Genomic DNA, 21877 nt, shown 5'->3' with positions numbered 1-21877 from the left:
CAGCTGGAGAGAGATGTGTTATTACACGGGAAATTTCTGGTTATGGTGTTGATTGACATGCTTGCAAGCAGGAGCTGATTTACCGCTTCATTTGTGTTGCCAGGTCGGCTATTTATCGATCGAATCCTCCTTTCTTCAAAACGTTTTTTACAGTCATTTCAATGCCTGCTGCAACCAGCGTTTTTGTTCGCACTGTACAAAACACTGATTTGGTTTTCAAACCTGATCATTAAGATTGAATACCCTTTTGGACGTGATGAGTTCTGATCCATTTGTTCAGACTTTGGCTGTTACTCACCGACAGCGACGGCTTTGAGCTTCTTCAGCAGTTTGATGTGCGTTTCGGGCTTCATAGCAGATTGAGGGAAGTAGTTAGCACAGCCGCAGTTCTCCAGAAGAGTGAAGTAGAAGAGGATTCGGAGCTGGTCGGTTCCGGCTATACTGGGATACACATATTTAGTCATGTGTGTGTAGAATGACTCAGGGTCACTCTTTAGAGTCTCGAACAGGCCCAGAGCCGCCAACCGGCCCTCGATGTTTTTGGTGGAGAGGCTGAAGAAAGAAAGAAATGAGAGATGGATGGAGATGAAAGACTGGAAGGTGACAGAAACAAGACAATGAGCAGTTGTAACCAAGGTCTGTTAAAGCATTGATCACTCAACCTTTGCAAATTGCTTGTAGTGAATCAATTAAGGCAATGCTCAGGCATCCCCCCACCCCCCACAATTGTCCCCCGAACCAAATGAAGTACATTAAGGTCGAGTTAATATGCTGCGACGGCCCACTTGTGCGAGAGAATTGATTTTGTTTAATCTAAAAGAACTTCTTCAAAGTCCATTAAACTTTATTCACTGTGGTTTGACCACTTTCAGGACCCCATTTTTTTTGTTTGTTTTTTTAAGCAGTGAATTATAGCCTATGGTGAGCAGTTACTGACCCACCATAAATCTGATGTCAGTCTATGGGTGTCATGTTTTATGTTAGCGCTGCCCTGATTTACATAATTTATCTCCACGGTGACTTCATGAGCAGGCGTGTGGACTGGCCCTCCACCCTGTTCTAATTGAATGGCTTTTCAGTAAAGATAAACAGCTTTACTGCACCAGAGAAATATCCCATAGCAATTCTGATGCATGGAAATGTTTTATAGAGTTGGGTTATCAATAAATTACTATGTGAACCTTCGATGACTGCCAAGTCCATTTATCCAGCAGGTCTGCTGATGCTGTACGTGAGGGTGGACGTGTGAAAAGGAAAGGGGTTGGAGAAAGAGTCGTACACAGTAATAGAGAGAAAAGACGTAAAAAGCATGCTGACTCACAAACAGGACAGGGAATAAATGATTTAGATAAGCGGGTTGTAGACCTCCACGGGGGCAGGAAAAAAAGGCCACATTAAAATTGCCTCTGAACTTCTGAGTTTGCACATTTTTTAAATATTGTTATTGTCCGTTTTTGATTGTTCTGGACAATGCAAGACAATGATCTGAAACAAGAAAGTCTATTACAAAACGGGTTAAAAACAAGAAAATTCAAGTTTTCGAATGGCACAGTAGTGGTCACATCAACTCAAATGTGAGAAATGTTTGGCTGCAGTAATTTCTGCTAATAAACACTTACTGACTTTATGGATTTTTTTAGAGTTAGGGTACTCCAACTCGAGTCCAATTTTGAATGAACTCGGACTTGTCACGCACTCGGATGAATTTGTACTCGGACTTGACATGGACTCGGACATTTTAGACTCGGAAAAATGTCCAAGTCCAGTCGAGTCCGGGCACTGGAGGACACAATATTATTCCAAAAATGAAACAAAACTACTTGTGTTGTTTCCGCGTTGAGCATTTAGCCAATCACAGACATGTATATTAAGCGCATGAACACAGTGGCAAATCAGAGGCATTTTAGATTCAACATGCAGAGAATTTACTTAAAATGTATGTTTAGAATCAGCACAAGCTTTATCCTTTCACAAATCCCCTCATAAACAAAGTCTTGACGCGATATAAATGAGAGATTCACTGTGCTGTGCGGACAACTTCCGTGTTTATGATGACAGTTTTAGTGAGAGTGCAGAACGCGGTAAGTAAGTGATCGCTTAAAGGGAGCGCTATTGACAATCTAAAAATAGTTTTGTTTTTCGTGCTTCTAGAGGACAAGTGGTTACGTTCACACTGTAAATTATAAAGAGTGATAAATGCATTTAAATGTGGGAGTGAATCAGCAAAATTTTAGTCCTGTGAGTCTTGAAATTGCGATGATTAACATAGTAACCATAGCAACATGAGAAAGCGATAACCATAGTTACTTTTTGGCGTCTAATAATTTTATGATTTTTGTTGCATTTACACTTTAGTCATAAGTTTACATACACCTTTCAGAATCTCCAAAATTTAATTGTTATTTATTTATTAATAAGAAGGATCATAAAAACATTGTTTCTATTTAGTACTGCACTGAAAAAGCTTTTTCACATAACATATGTTTAATAGCCTAGTCCACAAGACAAAATACAAACACAAAATACAAGACAAATTACTTGATTGTAATTTTGTGTGTCATTTTTTTTTGGTTTGTTTTTTTGTAATGGTTCTTCATGAGGAAAAATCCTCCAGCTCTCCATTCTTTGCTTTTTGCAATTTAAAATTGTTTTTTTTTGCAATTTAAAATTGTAAATTGTTCTTATTTTGTTGAAAAATTATATTAATTTAGTCCTGCCCTTCAGAGGCTAAAAAAAGATATCAGCATGTAAAACAAAATAAGAAAAATTTAAACATCACCATTTGCTCAAATGTTTACCTCTGGCTCTTAATGCATCGTGTTGCATTCTTGAGCATTACCTTGCAGATTCTGAAAGATGTACAATGGGTAAACGTATGACTTTGAATATACATTGCAATCATTTTGTAAGGTTTAAAATATTAATTGAAGAGCTCAGTGTTGAGAGATTTCGGCGTAATTTTATTGACAGGCGATCTGACCAATCATAATGCAGATACCCATTTTTGTCCGATGAACAAACCAAACCAGTTAGTAGATTAAAGTCAGTGGACTTGAACTTGAAAAATGGTGTGTATTGATTTCTTTTTGCAGTTCTGATTTTCATTCATGTTTAATTCGTGCTATAACTAGAAGGGTTAATCAGTTCATGTGCTGCTTGAACTGAGGCCTACACATTAAAGCACCACAAAACAGTATTTATTGTTTGAATTTCATAATTATTATAAAAATTTCAAAGATGAGACTTTATTTCATGCCAAAAGTAGGCTGCTCTGTCTTGTATATTGGCACATTGTCAGTGTCCTCTTTGCTCCGCAATACAGCTTATTTTGTGTTTTTGTTTACTCTTTATGCATAGGTTCTCAATGAACATGTAAATGACATTCAGTGTATAAATATGAATATGCAAAAATACACGAGAAAAAAAAAATCAGGGGGCAATACTTAATTTCTACATTTTGTGGACACCGTAATACATTTTCTAAGGATTCTTTGATGAATTTAAAGTTCAAAAGAACAGCATTTATGTTCAATAGAAATCCTTTGTAACATTACAAATGTTTACCATCACTTTTTATCAATTTAATGCATCCTTCCTGAATAAAAATATTTCTTAAATTAAAATAATTACCCAAAACGTATGAACAGTATATTAACTATTATTATCTAACATAAAACTAATTTAGCATAAAACCTGGCTTTCATAATGTTGGCCGATCCCAGTTTAGATCCTCTGGACCGGTCCAATGCTTATTCCAATAAAAATAACTGTTCTTATTTTTTTTAATGACCACAAGGGCACTTTAAGATTTCAGAATTAAGTTCGAGCCCCTGCGGCATCCCTCTTTGCACGCCATTGTGCAAGACACAACCTACAGTAACATTCATAGAACACACACAGGTCTCAACATTTGTGAGCACTCAGCATGTGCACATTGTGTTACAGTTCATCATATTCAACGTTAATACAACAAAATGAGCGAGCTGCAGGCTGCATGTGGCCATTTGGACAGAGCCCAACACCTATCCATTGTCTACAGAGCGTAACCCTAAGGACCTTAACACATGTTTAATGGAAATGACTATACAGGCAGGAGGCACGATATCCCCTGGCCAAAAACAGACACAGAAAGAGCAATGCAGAGAGAAGAATGCAAGATAGGCCGGAAAACAACAACAGTCCAGACCAAAGTAAGGAAAAGAAGATGATAGCAGAGACAAAACAAGACAGAAATTACAGGAAGGAAAGGCAGCAGGGAGAGATAAAGAGTGGGAAAGACGAGCCTCTGACTGCAGTCTGCTTATTAACACAGAATAACTGCTTTTAACAGGATCAATACTTCACTAAACACAGCAGCCATTAATCCTGTCTCCCTGCTGCAATTACAATGCCAAGAATGGATAAAGGGTGTGTGTGTGAGACACTGAATTTTTCACTCAAGGACAGACTGAAAAACCATCACTGACCCTCTTCGATATATATGTTATTAGTAACAGTCCTGTAATATGATTGGTCATACGGCATTCCAAGGGAGTCCAGCAGCACTGGGACATTCCAGACTAGAGTATGCGAGCAGTGCAAAGCAAAGTTGTGTGTGTGTGTGTGTGTCTGTGTTAAGAGTGCAATGAAAAACCTGATGTGGACCTAGAATGGATAGATAACCCAATTCTTTTAATGAGAATGGGAAAATTGCCTTCTCTCCACTTAGCACACATACTTTCTAATGCATGCTGCCAAGTAATACTCAGATCAACTTGTCTGATTTAAAAAATTGATGCTGTGGCTTCTTTTGGAACTATTTTGATGGAGGAGGAAAAAAAAAGTAAACAAACTAAGGCCCTGTCCACACGGAGACGCGATTAGCTGTATACGGACACATTTTTTATCGGATCGGTGTTTCGTCCAGACGGATCCGGCGTTTTGGGAGACTGAAACCGCTATTTTTTGAAACCGGGTCACAGGGGGGATAAATCTGAAAACAACACCCTTGCGTCTTCGTGTGTACGGCCAATCCGTATATTTTGTGAAACGATGATGTCATCACCCCACGTGTCGACTAGTCAGACGCGGTAAATCAGTAGTCTAACAGCAATAACAACTGCGACTACTTGCTTGAGTTCATGCTTCAGAAGCTACTGAGCCTATTTTATTTCTTTATTTATTATTTAGGCCTACTTTAATGTATTTTTATTTTATTTCTTTATTTTACTTCTTTATTTGTTTATATTTCTTTATTATGCTATGATGCTTGTATTTTGTCTGATTAAGACATTTCGTATTTTGTAGGGATGGGCATTTCAAGCAAAAATAATATTCGACGATCGCTGGGAATTATTTGATTATTATTCAAAAAATGCACCTCTGCCCCCTCATGCTCACCGGTAACACGGCGTTCGCTCCGACATTACATTTCTCTGTACTGTAGGCCTAATTAAAGAAAAGTTAGTTTCACATTTATGTTTAAATAATATGTTATTTTTTCCATTTCATATATGTTGATTATAAAAGTGAACAGCCTGAGTAGCCTAATCATAAAATGCGCAATATCGAGACATCATATTGACCACTTCATTAAGTTTTGTTTTATATAAAGCCTTTATTTAAAGTGAATTTCGTTTTGTATAAATTGTATCTTAATTTTAATCAATGTTTCATCAACCAATTGCCTGGATTTAATAAATAAGAAGCAAATATAGCAGACAATAGCCATCAGGACACGGAGGCGCCGATGCGATATAACTTGCATCCCACGTGAACTGGAGCTTGTCTCATAAATGAACAGGAACTCAGAAATATATCTAAGCTTGAAATGTGTACTTTTAAACAATACAATACAAAACGAAAAGAAACAGACAACTCTCTTATAATCCGTATGAAGTGTGCATTTATCTCTATAAGCACCTTCACCTACTGCGAAAGTGGCGAGTCAGCACCGTCACAGAAAACACTAGTTTATTTATAAATAATTAAAATGCCTCCTTGCTATATTTGACACATTCATAATGATTAGGCTATCTGCCGGTTCTTTGTGGCAAACTTTATGCGTCTGCTAACTAATCGGATATCGTGACTCATTCCTATTTTGTACCAGGCCATTCATGGTTTTTCATATTGTTCAATAAAGTTCTTGGTTAAAAAGAAAGAAAAAAAATAAGCTACTGTTCCAAATATTATTGTATACAGCGCGCAAGGTTTATGCGCAAGTCTTCTTCTCTGTTTTTAGTGTATCTGTGTCAGAAATACAGCGCCTCATACTGGTCTGGCATGTATACTACATCGGCTTTAGCGGTTTCGTGTGTACGCAGATATTTCTTGAGATGGCGCCGTGTTTATGGAATTTTTTTTTTAGAACGAGGAAAAAAAAGAACGGATAGGGAAAGCTCTGGCTTCGTGTGGACGTGGCCTAAACTGGTCAAATTTTGTCAGGTTTCATATTTGTAGAAGTGCTGTAAAATAAATATTACACTGCAATCATGCTGTTGGTCGGAATATTACCACCTGATTATATGTCCCAGATTCACCTTAGGTAAATGAAAATTAAACATGCCCAAAACTACATACAGTGTACAGATAGACTAAAGACACTTCGTGTTTACTTGTGACTGCCGTTAGCCCCGTTGTACCCTATATTTGGTTGAAAATTTGTGCAAAACTCAGCTTAATGAATAACCTGAAAAAGAAAGCCAAAAAGGACATTTGATGCCAACAAAATTTCGGACCAATTTGAAATAGCACTTAAAATCTGGCTCGAAATGCATTCAGCTATAGAAGCTAATACATTATAATGGCAGTGCAGTGTGAGGTCTTATACTGAATCATGAATTTGAAAATTGGAATAAAAACTATTTGAAGCCATTCATGAGTTTTGAAAGAGTATCCTCAGGGTATATAATACACCTAAAAAAGCATGCTGGGCAGAAAAAAGCCAAAACCCTACAGTGTATTAATCTGAGAAAAAAAAAAAAGGAAAAGGAAACATCTAAAAATAAGTGACCTTACCTATCATTTTCAGTCCCTTATAAAGCATAAAATGAAACCTGGAAAGAACCAATTCATTCTGCTGGTCCAAAAACATGACTAATGTGACCGATTTGACTAAAAGCCAAATGATCAATACAACAAAAAGAAAGTCTTGTCGGACTAAAACATTAAAAAAGGAAACAGCAATGTTATTTGGCCCTAAACAGAATACTTGAGAAAAACATGACTTGGTGCAGGCTGGCAATAAAGAAAAATGGATAGACTGTAGACAGAGCAGCTGTTTAGAAAGAGAAAGATAATTTTGGACTGACCATCTGTCATACGTAGGATTCAGAAAAAAAACAAAAAAAAAAACGATCCCACATTTGAAACAATTTGTCCTGGTTTCAGAAAGTTGGAGTATAAAACACAGTTGCAGTTTGTATAAAAAAAATAAAAAATAAAAAAAATAATAATAATAATAATAAATGCCTCTAGATTTTATAATATCATGAAACAAACAGTGATGTACTTATACACATACAAACAGAACTACTGTAACTGGATCTAAATGGAGAGGAACTGAACTATTTATTTGAACTAACTGAAGGAAGAATGGAATAGACTGGAACAGAATGGAATGAAACTGAATTAAATGAAAAAGGCAAAATCTGAAGCAACGCTAATTTGAGTGATTTCAATCCAATGCAAAGCCAAAACAATCATGCCAAAATGAGCAATCATTTCTATGAAGCCCAATTAAATTGTGCTTCAAAGCTCACATTTTACACAATAGTGTAAACTATTTCAAAATAACAAGAGAGAATGTACAGTATCAATAAATCTGAACAAAACTGGGGATGATGCTAAATATGCCAAATTACCCCTTGTAATAAAATAAATCAATGCATTTACATAACTCAGTTGTGCCTTGTGACATAATAAACTAAATAAACCAACCAGGGGAAAAAAAACAAACAAAAAATGCCCCTAAAGAACCGGCCCTTTTCAAAGCCTTTGAAAACGCATTATATAACCACATCATATGCAAATCATATAAACTGAGTAAATAGCATAAACGATGCAAAATATCTTTACAACTCCTCATCAGTCAGAAAAGCCCATTTGCTGACAAATTAGCAAACAGAAACTGCAATACAATAAAACTTTTGAGTAATTGCCAAAGTTGTTCAAACTCCCTCTGGTGCCATTCCATTCTCCTTTGATAACTCCTTTGAATGGAGTGGGGAGATCTATTTTTTATATATATATTTTTAAGAGATTTCATGTTCTACAGAGAGATAAAAAAAAAAAAAACGACAACAACAACAACAGAAGCCTTGAGTATGGTAATGAGCATGGAATGACTCTCACAAGGGAAAACATGGAAGAAAAAAAATCACATTCACAGTAAATCAGTTTCACCCAAGCAATCTGTACTAAATAAGCAAAGTCAAATGAGTGCCTGAGAGAGAGAGAGAGAGAGAGAGAGAGAGAGAGAGAGAGAGAGAGAGAGAGAGAGACAGAGAGAGAGAGATATTCGGGGTGATTAAACCCGGTGAGAGATGGAGAAGGAGTTGATTAGACCAGGCTTTGAACAATGATTCAGCAACAAATTTACCGTGCAGGGGGCTCAGGAGGGGTGGCACATTGTTTGTGTGTGGATTTCCAAAGCCCAATAAAAAAACGACTGCAAAGCCATTTCAAAAAACAAAGAGCTTCTTGCCTTCGCTACTAAACTAAGTCTGGCAAATCACACTGACCGATCGACAGGAAGCCAGTTTCTGCGATCAATCCGTGCAATCTTCTGCTTGAACCTCTAGAGCACAGGGTTGCAGGTTTTTGACCCTCACGTCGAGGAAATAAAAACTGTTACTTGTGGAAGCTGCAGACATTGCTTCTAATTGAGGTTTTGCAGACTCATTCCTCCGGAAAAAGTGTTGTGTGTGCAGTAAATCTGTTTTCAGTGTGAGCGCTGCTAATGTCCGCTGTGTGTGTGTGTGTGTGTGTGTGTGTGTGTGTGTGTGTGTGTATGTGTGTGTGTGTGTGTGTGTGTGTGTGTGTGTGTGTGTGTGTGTGTGTGTGTGTGTGTGTGAGTGAGTGAGTGAGTGAGTGAGAGAGAGAGTGAGAGAGAGAGAGAGAGAGAGAGAGAGAGAGAGAGTGTCTTACCCACTATCAGTGAACAGAAACTCAAGGTGCGTCATGTGTACTTCCCAGAGAGGAATGCTGTACCGATGAGCCAAAGAACGAGAGATCCCATACACGCTCTCATCCAATGTCCTAGATAGAATGATAGATAGACAGAATAGACATATAGAACGACAGAAGGGTAGACAAAGCAACAGAAGGTTAGACAGAACAACAGACAGACAGAATGATAGATAGAAAGAACATTAGAACAAATAGAGTGTAAATAAAAGGCAAAAAGTAAAAGGAACACAAATGAAAAATGAAATATACACATATAAAGAGAATTTCAATTACATCTATAATGAAACATTTTTTTTAAAACATTCAAGCTTAATTAGGTAAATTCAGTGTCTTGGTCTGTCTAATCTTGGCCAAAATGGCTGCCCATCAAAGGCCAGGTATAACAAATCCGTAAAAATCCTGATCTGTCTTGTTCTAAAAGAATGATTTGATCCCTTTTCTGGCTGAACTTGCAATTCAGATCTGCCCTGAGCTGCTGGAACTTCATTTTGCAACCCCTACAGTAAGAATTGGACGTTTCGCCAAATCTTGCAAGACCTTAGTCACCCCGAGACCTGTGATTCCAGTCCTTATAAAACGGTCTATCAGGCTCCTTAAATCCAGGACTCTGGTTTGGATCAAAAGATAAATCCTGAAAAATGAGCTTCTCTTCTAGAGAGTCATATTCAGAGGACAGACAGATTAAAAGAGATGTGTCATTCTTTTTCAACTCCACACACATTCTTAGTGAATGTCAAGAGTGTGCTAAATTGGAATCTGGCCAAAAGGTCACTTCATAATTTCCATTCCTGTTATTTGAGAGTGTATGACTTTAACATTATTCAAAATATGTAAATATATATATACTAAGCACTTATAAGTAAATAAAAGTAAAAAAAAAAATATATATATATATATATATATATATATATATATATATATATATATAACATACAATTAATAAAAAATAAATAATACACACACACACACACACACACACACACACACACACACACACACACACACACACACACACACACACACACACACACACACACACACACACACACACACACACACACACACACACACACACACACAATAGCATATATTTCATGTCTTGTTTTCTTGAGATCAATATATACTAGCATTCATATGTTTTTGATGTGGTACACGGCCACACAATACTTACTCAGCCAGGCCCAGAATAGTCTCTTTCTTGTACTGGTTGTCGCTGCTAAATCTCTGGACATCAACTCCACGGCCGAGTCCCTGTAGCACCTGAGCCTGAGTAAAGTCTGTCAGTCTTTCACTGTATAGTTGCAACTGACCAATCAGGGCCTGCAGTTCCTCATTATCCCATTTGCATCCAGCATGGTCTGTCACATGCTTGGTCACAAGACGTATCAGCCCTCTCGGATCAGCCTACATAGAAACAAGACGTGTAAGACTACAACAACTACAACGACTCAATTCAAAAATATATAAATTTACAAACACAAAGATTTTATTTAAAACAGTAGGGAGAATAATTATATTTCTCACACCTATTAGATTCATAGGAATAATCAAAGGAATTCAAGAATTTTTAATATTTACGTGGTCCTTCCACTTTAATAAAAGCAGTACTCAAGTGTGTCCTCCAGCTCGATTTGAGAATTATCCAAAGAGCGTATTGTGCTTTAATGGAATCTATCAATCATTAATAAAATGAATAAAAATAAATAATCATAAATTAATTTTTTTTTCCAAATGTACATGTTTAAAATTGGTAGAATTCTGATGATGATAAACTCATTCCGCAAAGAACTTTTGGAATAAAACTCCTGCTTGATGACATTAATAGGATAACAGTTCCATTGAATATAATACACTTTCTTTTTTATTTCCAGGTTTAAACTAAATTCTGAATATCAGATTTATAATGTGGTCTCACACTTCTAGACCTGTATATTGTCTCCAATCCTGTGGTCTACAGTACATCAATGCAATTGTTATGCTAAGTAATAATTTGAATTCAGTGTAATTAAGTCTGCCACGAAGAGAAATGAACAGGTTAAGAGCTTTGACAGAAGAACAGAATATAGAATGATTACACGCTAATCTATATGGAAATTATTACAACGACATGTCATGAGTGCGATAACAGAATCTGATAATGGGACGCTGTGTGGGATTGTGTATTATTGAACTCTGACCAAACAGCACATGTTCTGAGCTGACAATACGGCAAGTAAAAAAAGACAGTAAAAAGAGAGCGAGAAGTGAAGAACAAGGCACAAGAAAATAAAAACATTAAAAGAAATGGAGCACAATCACAGACAGGCGCGTTAACGTAGATAAAGACCAGAGCAGGATAGAGGGATGAGAGATAGATGGAAAACACAGTGGATTAAGAATAATACATGCTTTTTTTTATTTCAATATTTTAATGAACAATGCCACCACTGGTTTATCCTCATAGCAAGTATATGTCCTAGTCGGTCATAATTTAATTTACCCTATTGGCATCTTCTACTCTGCCAACTTCTACCAACTGACACATGAATCTAGGTACAATTTTATGGTTAGCTGCATTTAAAATAGTTTTTCCCCCGCTGTCCGTGACCAGAACAGACCTTCAACTCATTTTTAGGTCACCAGTTGTGAACCACTGATCTGTGGGATACAGAAAAGAGACATGATGGATGGATATGGCGAGCATTTGAACCCCCTCTCCGAGACAAGCTCTTTCATGATGAAACATCTTTATCCAGCTATTCCCTTTCTGTCTCTCTCGTACTGTGTCTTTAGAGAGTGACAATCCAACCACAAGCAAGATTCAGCCTGTAGCTTATCCATCAAATTCCTATCCATCTTTTGCTCTTCCTGTTGTTCACACCTGCCCTGTGTTTTGTGCGCATGTAATCAGGCATGTGAACCATAATAACCGACCCTGCGGCAGACATGCCCGAGAATTCAGGCGGGTTTTCGGCGGTAATTACATCTAATGATGTTAAAAGACCTTTTTGGATGGGTTAATGTGCGAGGTCCACTGCATATTTGCATGTTTGTAGTCTGCAGTGCAGTAAAATAACAGGCGTATCGCATTTTGCATCCGCATCGCCATCTATTTACGCTAAACGTCCACAGGTGTGTGTGCGAGAGTGCAAAGGTGGTCGGTTTGGTGCCCCCCTGAATGGCCTAAAAAAAGATCTAATGCTTGATCATTCACACTTTATCGCAAATCAAAATAATGATAACTGCAGCATCTAAAACTACTCAAAAGGTTTGGGCTGAAAAACAGTGTGTGCTTACAAACACCCATTTAAATATAATGAGCGCATAGGTGGGCTGAATATGTTTGCTGCAGGCTATGATGAACAGTTGTGTACTCTGTGGTTTGGCTGTCTTGCTCTCGCTCTGACAATTATGCTAAACAGCATTTTGATTCCCCTTCTCAAAGACAGAATGGCACACACTGAGCATCTCGACTGCAACCAAAGATCTGGCTGGATGGGGCTTTATTATAAAAAGGAGTTTGCTTAAAAGGATTAAAGCTTCGCCTACTGATGGCTAATGCGCACACACACACACACACACAAAAAGCACATGGTGTGTTAAAAGGAACATCCATCAACATCAAATAAAAAGCTGATAACTAATCACTGCATCCTCGCTGGTACTCAGAATGCAATATTAAATTACAAGCTTGCGCTGTGTACGACAGACACCGGCTGTAAATGCGTCAATCGTTAATAATGTGTTTATCAAGCAACAATATCTCTAAGTAGATTTCAAAAGACCAAAGGTAGTCTTTTAGCTGTCTTGCCATATTATAATCTTACTGGAGTTCTGTCTGTTATTCCACATCAGGCAATGGATGCATTGTATAGTAGATAGGGCTGGTAATCGAAGGTTAGGCAATTCAAACCCTACAGGGGGCGATTCAGCTAATCAGCCCCGACCGAGCGCGGGATTTAACCCCAGAATCATTTAATAAACGTCATCAAGGGAGATTAGAATCTGAGCAATAGCTACTGATGGGACGATAATTCAGAAATGCAAATGCGCATTTTTAATTCACAATTTATTGATGATGTACTGTAAGCAACAATCCTATGTGACAGATTAGGTAATTAAATGTTATATACTATATGTATTATGGTATTGTAATCATATCTGTAGTAGATCCATTGGATCTATTTTGTATTAAAAAAGATTTAATGGAATCCATGTAGCTATTTTTAATTATAATAATTGATTATAATATCTAAATAATTGATTAAATTATTCAATTGCAAATATACATACACAAATTACGGTTCAAAAGATTGGGGTCAGCAAGTTTTTTTTTAGTTTTTTTTTTTTAAATAAAGTAACTTTTAAATCAGCAAGATTGCATTAGATTGATCAAAAGTTACAGAAAAGACATTTATAATGTTAAAAAAGATTTCCATTTCAAATAAATGCTGTTCTTTTGAAATTTATATTTATCAAAGAATCCTGAAAAAAATGCATGTTTCTGCTAAAATATTAAGCAGAACAGCTGTTTTCAACATTGATAAGAAATTATTTTAGAGCACAAAAACAGCATATGAGAATGATTTCTGAAGGCACATGTGATACTGAAAAAAAGCCACATCACACACGGAGATCGTTGTTCCGGGCAAAGTCTGAAGTCAAACTGACATTTATGTTTGCAAGTGGGTAAAAAATTACATTTTAAATAACATTTAAAATGAAATGTCTATGTACAGTACAGCATAGGCTTTGTCCGAACTTCCAAATCTCAAAAACTGCTTATTGGATTGATTTTAACGGAACGAAATTACGCAGAGTAGAATTTTGAACAAAAACATCAGTTTTGTATAGTTTTTAGTAAATTAAATTGACTAATCTTTGATATAGTGTAATGTTTGTTCTGATTTACACACAAAGATCAATCTAAACTGAAGTAATGCAAAAGATCACAGATCTTTTCCTTGGACAAATAAAAGTAGAAAGCATGCGTTTCCAGGGATGCACCTCTCCCATTTAAAGCATGCACTGCTTTCCATTTTGACAGAATCGGGAACAGAAAACAACACCGGTTGCGGGAGAAAACATTTGCTCACTGTTAGTAGGGCGTCACAGTACAACAGGATCACAGTCTCATTCCTACACAGAGAACATAATTATGCACTTAGATTTGAAAGAAACATCTTGTTGGGCTTAATTTGCAATGCAAAGGCAGTGCGCCGTTTCAGATGTAGCCGAATTCATCCAGAGGCCCGACTGCACGCTCCTACAGACCTACTTGCTTTCAATAACATCACGTACATGTGCTGCCTGTGATAGTGATGATGTCTGAGGGGGATCTGCTTGGAAAAAGAGAGAGGAGGCAAAGGAAAGCACAGGAATGGATGTGTGACGGGCTAGAGAGAGAAATTGTGTGTTGTGTGCGAGAGAATGAGGAGGTTTAAATTAAGAGAAAAGGAAGGATAAATGGATTACCATGAAAGAAATGAGTGGAGAGGCAGAGAGAGCGAGAAAAGGCAAATGAAGAGACAAATGGATAAGACGATGAGAATTTGAAGAGGTGCAAATGATGGGGGCGTTTGAGGCATGTTGCCTGCCGCAAGACCGTCTCCTTCAACAAATATTAGCAAACACATGAAAAATGTCACTTGGAAAGAGAACCGGTGGAAATAAAACACACAGAACATCATATTCTTTCTCTTTCCATCAGCGGTAATGGATTTTTCTCTAGCATTTAACCAACGCCACACAGAGGAACATTACAATCCATTAAGAAGAGTGTGTTTGTGCAGATGTGCGAATTGCTATACGGTGTACACTAAACACTAGCCACTTATTACCCCAGCTTTCCTTGGAAAACAAAATCACTCTGAGTGCACCTGTGGGCAGCGTTTGGCCGTAAATCCAGCGAACTGTAACCCTGAAAAGCATCAACAAACAATCATTTCCATCCATGACCTTCTGCATTGCTCTTTAAAAGAGAAGGCCATTCAAAATTTCCAGTTCGGACTTGAAAGAAACAGGCTTAAATAAGTAACTTAACGGTCTGACATTAGTTTTCCTCCCGAGGCGCAAATCGAAACAATGCTAAAAGCACATAAAATGAAAACAAATTATAGACTTGTGGCATGCCTTATTTGAGTGTGCTTTTTCAGCGGATGTTCTATTTATTGTACACTCCTGGCAGGAACCTGGAGCATCCCTGGGATTAACTGCTGCGCTCAAGGGCGAAACGCCAACACCGGATCTCACAGTTCACAGTTTCTTCAGTTACTTCAGCGTTTCGGTTTTCTGTCCTGCCTGATTCACCTCGTAGCTGGTTGGCTTGGTTCATCATGGTTTATAACGCTTTAACGAAGACTTTAAAATACTGGAAAAATACTTCAGGAACCAAAGTCGCTTAAAAAGTTGGCAGGCCCTGTTGCACTCAGTGACTGCTGAAAATTCAGCTTTACCATCACAGGAATGCATTACATTTTAAAATAATAAACACACACACACACGGCTCAAAATTAACCCCTGCTGATTCTGGGTGGGTTTCAGCAGTGTCGTATAACGCAGTTATTTCTACTAGCCATTTTGGCAAATCGAATTTTAGGTAACACTTTATTTTACAGTGTTCTTGTTACATATCTTACATGTAATTACCATAGTAATAACAGTAAATTATGCATAATTACATACAACTAACCCTCAACCAAATCCTAATCCTACCCTAACCCTATAGTAAGTACATGTAGTTGCTTAATGTTACTCAGTACTTAATTATATAATTACACTGTAACAATGACAATTTAAAATAAAGTGTAACCAAATTTTATATATAATATAAAACTTTTTTCAATTGTATTATTTAAAAAAGGCATCTGAAATAATAAAGTATGTATAATGTAGTGTTGTCAAAAAAAATAAAAAAATAAAAACATATCGATACTGAAATATCTGAAAAGCATCCAATACTTATTTTCCGCTGAATAGATACAAGATACCAGCTGACCTTTCAGTGAATAATTTCACAATATTACTGTTTTACTGTATTTTTTACCAAATAATTGCAGCCTTGGTAAGCATAAGAAACTTGTTCAAAAACAAGTCTTACTGACCCCAAACCTTTGAATATTAGTGTAATTATGGACCAAATAACTATAATAATTATGGACCAAATGACATGTAAATCCAAAAATCACAGTTTGTTTTTGTTCTTATGCGTCATTCAGAGGAAGGGCTATTTGAAATAGACAATAGAAAAGAAAAAAAGAAAAATTGCTTGACTTTAAAGGAACAGTTTACTCAAAAAAGCAAATTCTAAAATCATTTACTCAGCCTCATGTCGTTTCAAACCGGTATGAATTTCTTTCTTAGACGTTATTTTGAAAAACAATAATGTCAAAGAGGTCCAGTGTTGTTTGGAACACATTGTTCTTGGAAATATCGTATTTTTTTGTTTTGTAAAAAATAATTTTCATTTTTAATTAAATAAATAAAAAATCCCCACTTTACAAGCACCTCATCTTGACAGAGCCACAAACTATGACAGAGCCACAGTGCTGCTTTATATGTTTCACACTGCGATATAATTACAAGAACGTTTCCTTGTGCTGTTTTGTCTTCCAAACTGTTCAGCCTGTAGCTAAGCAGAGAGCTGATAACTAAGTGACAGCTCTCAGAAACGAACTGTGTAAAGACTCTGAAACAAACACAGACGGTTTCAAGCTCACAAGAGCAAAACGTTTAATGACTTGAGTTCACAGAATTAGCTTCAGGTCTAGTTCATTAAAAAAAAAAAATGTCTTCAAACTGCCAATCTTGTGTCAACAGAAGACAAGTGCTCACTGAAACTTTGTTCAAATATTAAAATATACGCTTCCAACTCATAATTTTCTTTCCTTGTTTGTCTCCTTTTCTAAGCAATATTTTAGAAAACATGAAAGCGTAAAATCTCTTCTACTTTGTGAACATATTGAAATGGATTCACCATTTATATTTACAGTCTATTCCACTTTTTATACACAATGTTTTAATGTAATTGAAGAAACCAAGAAGCTGTGACAGTATTTGTATTTAAAGTCTTTCTCAGTTTGAGTCAATATTCGCAGGCACCGCAATCACCATCCAATAAAACTTGTGTAAAAGTTGTGCACTTCTAGGCTTCCATTCTGAATTCAGTGCAGACTCTACGCTTACATCTTTCAGGAGTCAAAGTCTCAAAAATGTAGGGGCACTGTCAAAGTTCATTTTTTTAATGACTATAACATTAGTTTTACAAGCAGACCAGAAGTTGCCCTTCGATTTCATGATTTTCAAGATGAATCCAAACTTTTGAACAAATATCAAGTTTCAATCAGGAGAGAGAGATACGTTTACAATCCGACATAGCACTTGCCACTAATACAATACACTAGTGACTAGGTTGTCTGTTTAGTTTCTTTAAAGGATCAAAGGCACAAGCACAAAGGCCTAAAAGCACAAAAATGTTTGACATTTTGATATAAAATGTTGGTAACGTTTTTTTAGGGTTCAATTCTTTTAACTTGCTTATTAGCTTACATATTACTAGGATACTGGCTGTTTATAAGTACTTATGAAGCACATATTAATGCCTTATTCTGCATTACCTTATTCTACATCTCCTAATCCTACCCAATACCTAAACGCAACAAAAACTACCTTACTAACTATTAATAAGCAGTATATTAGGAGTTTATTGATGCAAAAGTTGTAGTTAATCGTAAATAAGTGTTCCCCATACTGAAGCATTACCATAATGTTAAATAAACTATTATATATCATAAAATGAACTTAGCAGTAAAAGTAGCTAGTTGCAAACATCCCACATCTGAAATTAAATTAAATGCATTATACAATTTACATTCAATGGATAAAAGAAAAACTAATTCGACTAGAGCTGTCAAAATTAATTAGTTAATAGCTGTGATCCATTGCTGTTTAACGCATTACTGAAGCAGTTTAGCTAATTTCTTTTCCCCACATCCTTTGGTTACTGTTATAGTGGGCCTATATGATAACGCTACCTGTGCGCCGCTCACCAGCTCTGTGAAGCGAGAGAGAGAGTGGCCGACTGACGATGGTCCGTGTGGGTGTACGTGCAGAAATAAGTTTGAATGCTTGCAAATCCGGTAATGACGTTGTATCGAGAGAATCGTTCCTCACATACAAATATTATTACCAAATCTTTTAACTAGTGATTTTATTACTTCTTTATCGTGATGACAAATGTGCAAAATAAACTTTCAAATGGGGAAAAATGAACTGATAGCTCTCAAACAGAGACAGAAACATCAACAAAAACACTATATAAAAGGCACAGCTAAAATGTGACATTTATAATGGTTTTGTGTGAATATTGTTTTAAGTTCACTTCAATTAAAAGTTGTGTTTAATGTTCCGTAATTGGTAATAAATGATAAATAAAAACAATGTGATTTATTGCAGTTTAGGCCTGCTATGTTAAAATTATGACTTTCAGTTACTGTAATGTTGAATGGCTATAATTGCTCATTTTATCCCCAGAAATTGGTATTGGTGACACTGGCCTTCATTCATGGTACAAAAATGCCATTAAACAAATATTTAAAATATACGGTCTTTGTTGTTTCTACATTAATTTGGAGATGAAAATATATATAAAAATATTTATATTACAGATTTTAATGGCGTGATTAATTACAGAAAAAAACAAAACATTTTTTTTAAACTAATTGACAGCACTAATTTAGATTGTTCCGTATTCCAAACTTCATAAAGAAAATGCTAGAATATAAAATAACATCATATTTAGCTGACATCCTGACAGTTGCCGATCAATATTTTTTGAAGGTTAAGCACTTCTTTGTTCAAAATATTTGTAGAAAATTACAAAAAAGAAAGACTTAATCTGGTACCCCTATTTGTGTAAAGTCCCACACAATCATTACTCGCATTACCATCATCATTATGCACTTTACTTTTACAATTCCTGTGAGAAAACTTGAAGACTTGATGTTTGCTCATGATGCTTTATAGGTTTTATGAAGTGTTAGCCAACTAGCACATAAACCCTGACCTTCATGATGAGGATGTTACAGCAATGATGAGGTGTTTTTGTGAGTCCTGTGGTCAGGAAAAACATGGTGTGAAGGGAGAAGACATAGACAGTGTTCCTTCCTCGTTAACTAACAACTCTCAAAATGAACTGAGAGGAGCATCATTATAACAGACAGAGTGAGAGAGAGAGAGAGAGAGAGAGAGGAGACGAGACGTATGGGAAGAATGAGAGGGAGAGATGCTGAGGTGCAACAGAGGGTGAAAATGAAAGATGGAATTATGATAATGGAACGGAGGGAGAGTAACAGAAAAAATGAGAAAAGAGGCGTGCAGAGAGAAGATGCAAAAATTCGCAGGGAAGCGGTAAAGTGCTGTCATGTGTAATGCAGATAAACCTGAAATATTACAAGAAAAGAGGAAAAGAATGACACCATAGAAGACGTGCAAAACAGACAGAGGTGGAATGTGCAGAGAAATGGGCTAAACAAAGAGAGGGAAAAAGCTGATACTGTTCTATCAGGCCTTTTCAAGGTGAGAACTTTTATTGTATCGCTAATGAATTCTGTTCTTGACTCGTGTAAGTGTTTGGAAACTTGCTATAGTGCCAGATAAAGAATAATGGCTGTGGAATGGAGGGTGACAGAGAGAAAAGTGTATGTGCACGCTTACCCGGTAAAGTGGGCTGCACTTGTCTTTAAAGCAGGGTGCGAGGCAGGAGTAGATCTGAAGAGAGTAGTAATATGCAGCTAACTGCAGAGACAGTGCCGATGGGGGCTGCTTCTCAAAACACGCGTTAGCATCCAACACCTGAAACAGAGAAAACGCAAAGAGGTGTGTTCACACTGTACACTAAGATAACTTTGCATTCAATATGGGTTGCACCAATACCACTTGTTCCAGAACGAGGTTGACATGATACGATAACTTTTCACTGCATTTGAAATTGTTAAATACATTAGGTAGAAACCAAAAGATTGTGAATCTTATTTGTTGAATTAATGCATGTTAACACCATTGTTGAGTATTTTCTCCTTAAAACTCCTGTTAACCAAAGACTCAAAGTCTCAAAAACGCGGTTTGAAATCGCTGATGTTTCTGACGAAAACGAGTGAAAATGAGTGGATCTCTGAGCTGGTGTGAGTGAGTGGAGACGGGGCTAATTTGCATATTCATAGAACCAGGACTAAATGAGGCAAGGGTGTAGAGTTACATTCAAGCTATTTTAAGACATGAATACATTTTTTTTAATGGAAAAAACCTTTTAAATATGTCATTTTGGTGATCAAAGTTGAATTTTAAGGGATAAAATGATTGACTAGAGGGGGACTTTAATAGCACAGTGCATATTTAGAGCTGCTTCAGCAGGGCTCAATGCTAAGGATTTTTTCTACTGGCCTGGTTGGGTCAGTGGTTCAAATGTTTAAATACTAGTAAAAATTCCACAATTCTCTATTACAGCTAGAAACTGCTAGCCTAATTAATGCAAATTAATTAGTAAACAGTCAGTAATAAAATAAGAACAACTAATCCAATTACAAATAGCACAAATAAATACAACAGAGCAAAGGTACAACAGTGGTTTTCAAGTACAGAAATTTGAATTAAGTAATCAAATGTAAAATAGCACTGCATACTCTTCGCTGTATAAATTAAATATAGATGAATCTTTATTAAAGTTACAAAGGTCACTCAGTCAAGAGCAGTGAGTTATATTCTGAGCTGTTCGTGACTCGAATTTATCAATGGCGACACTATCAATGCCGAAATGAAGCTCCAGCAGTCAGGTGATACAGGTCAGTGCTCTTTAAGTTGTTTTTGTTCATTATTATTGTAATGTTATGTGCTTTGAGACATGAGGTATGCCGACTCATCTCGTGACGTTTTGGAGAGCTGTGAAGGGAGGGTGGGATATTACACTTTCAAAGCTAGCTTGCTATTGCTAGCCGCTAAAATTGCCTACCCTACCTTTAAGGCTTTTTGCATTTACAGTACTGTGTCCAAAACCGCTGATTTGGCATTTATATTTATATTATAGTGTGAATTGGCATTTCTATGTGGAAAGAGTGAGCAAAAACAAGTGTGTTTAGACACTTTGAGACAATACTGTGTACTTTGTTTGCCATGAAATTATTATTAACAAAAAAGAGAAATAAATTAAGGCAAAACTGAGACTAAAAGCATTAATGACTCAAAACAAATTAATTTAAATTAAAAATGGCCTCAGATAAATTTTAGTTTTGAAAAGTATATTATAAAACTTTATACATGAACTTCATTAAACATGAAAATGCTACTAAAATACTTAAGTGAAAATTAAAAAAAATAATCTAAATTGAAAAGACAAGTAAAAATGTAAGAAAAAAAATCAAAACTATCATAACCCTGACATGATGTCACAAAATAAATAAAATAAGAAAAATCTCATTCCATTCCAAATCCAAAACTTCAAACTATAAAAAAATTATTTTACATGTTTTTTTGTTTTCAGTTCAGACCACAAAAATGTAAAAAAATTTTTGATCCCTGTCTTAAAAAACCTTAGTGATAAAATGACAAAAAGAAGTGGGACAATGGGACGTTTGACACTTGCAATAATGTCCATAATAAGCAGGATGAGTGACTGAATGTCTCAGGAACTCGACCCATGAGGACCATCGAGGCTAAAGCAGTAGAGGACAATGGC

General features: G+C 36.3%; 1 protein-coding gene across 2 annotated transcripts in view; it reads right to left on the bottom strand.

Annotated features, from left to right (window-relative positions):
* Positions 1-21877, bottom strand: part of nbas (NBAS subunit of NRZ tethering complex) — a 181837-nt gene that overhangs the window by 65472 nt on the left and 94488 nt on the right. For both annotated transcript variants that reach the window (XM_077220068.1, XM_077220069.1), the window contains exons 40-43: positions 19864-20001; positions 10343-10575; positions 9130-9240; positions 299-552 (exon numbers count right to left, since the gene is read on the bottom strand). In XM_077220068.1, the coding sequence (XP_077076183.1) occupies positions 299-552; positions 9130-9240; positions 10343-10575; positions 19864-20001 (736 nt within the window). The remainder of the gene's footprint in view (positions 1-298; positions 553-9129; positions 9241-10342; positions 10576-19863; positions 20002-21877) is intronic.

The sequence above is a fragment of the Siphateles boraxobius genome, unplaced genomic scaffold, assembly GCF_051911475.1.
Source record: "Siphateles boraxobius isolate OS27281-9 unplaced genomic scaffold, OSU_SipBor_1 8, whole genome shotgun sequence".
Classification (NCBI taxonomy): Eukaryota; Metazoa; Chordata; class Actinopteri; order Cypriniformes; family Leuciscidae; genus Siphateles; species Siphateles boraxobius.
The sequence above is the reverse complement of the archived record's forward strand: the minus strand, read 5'-3'. Positions and strand labels throughout refer to the sequence as shown.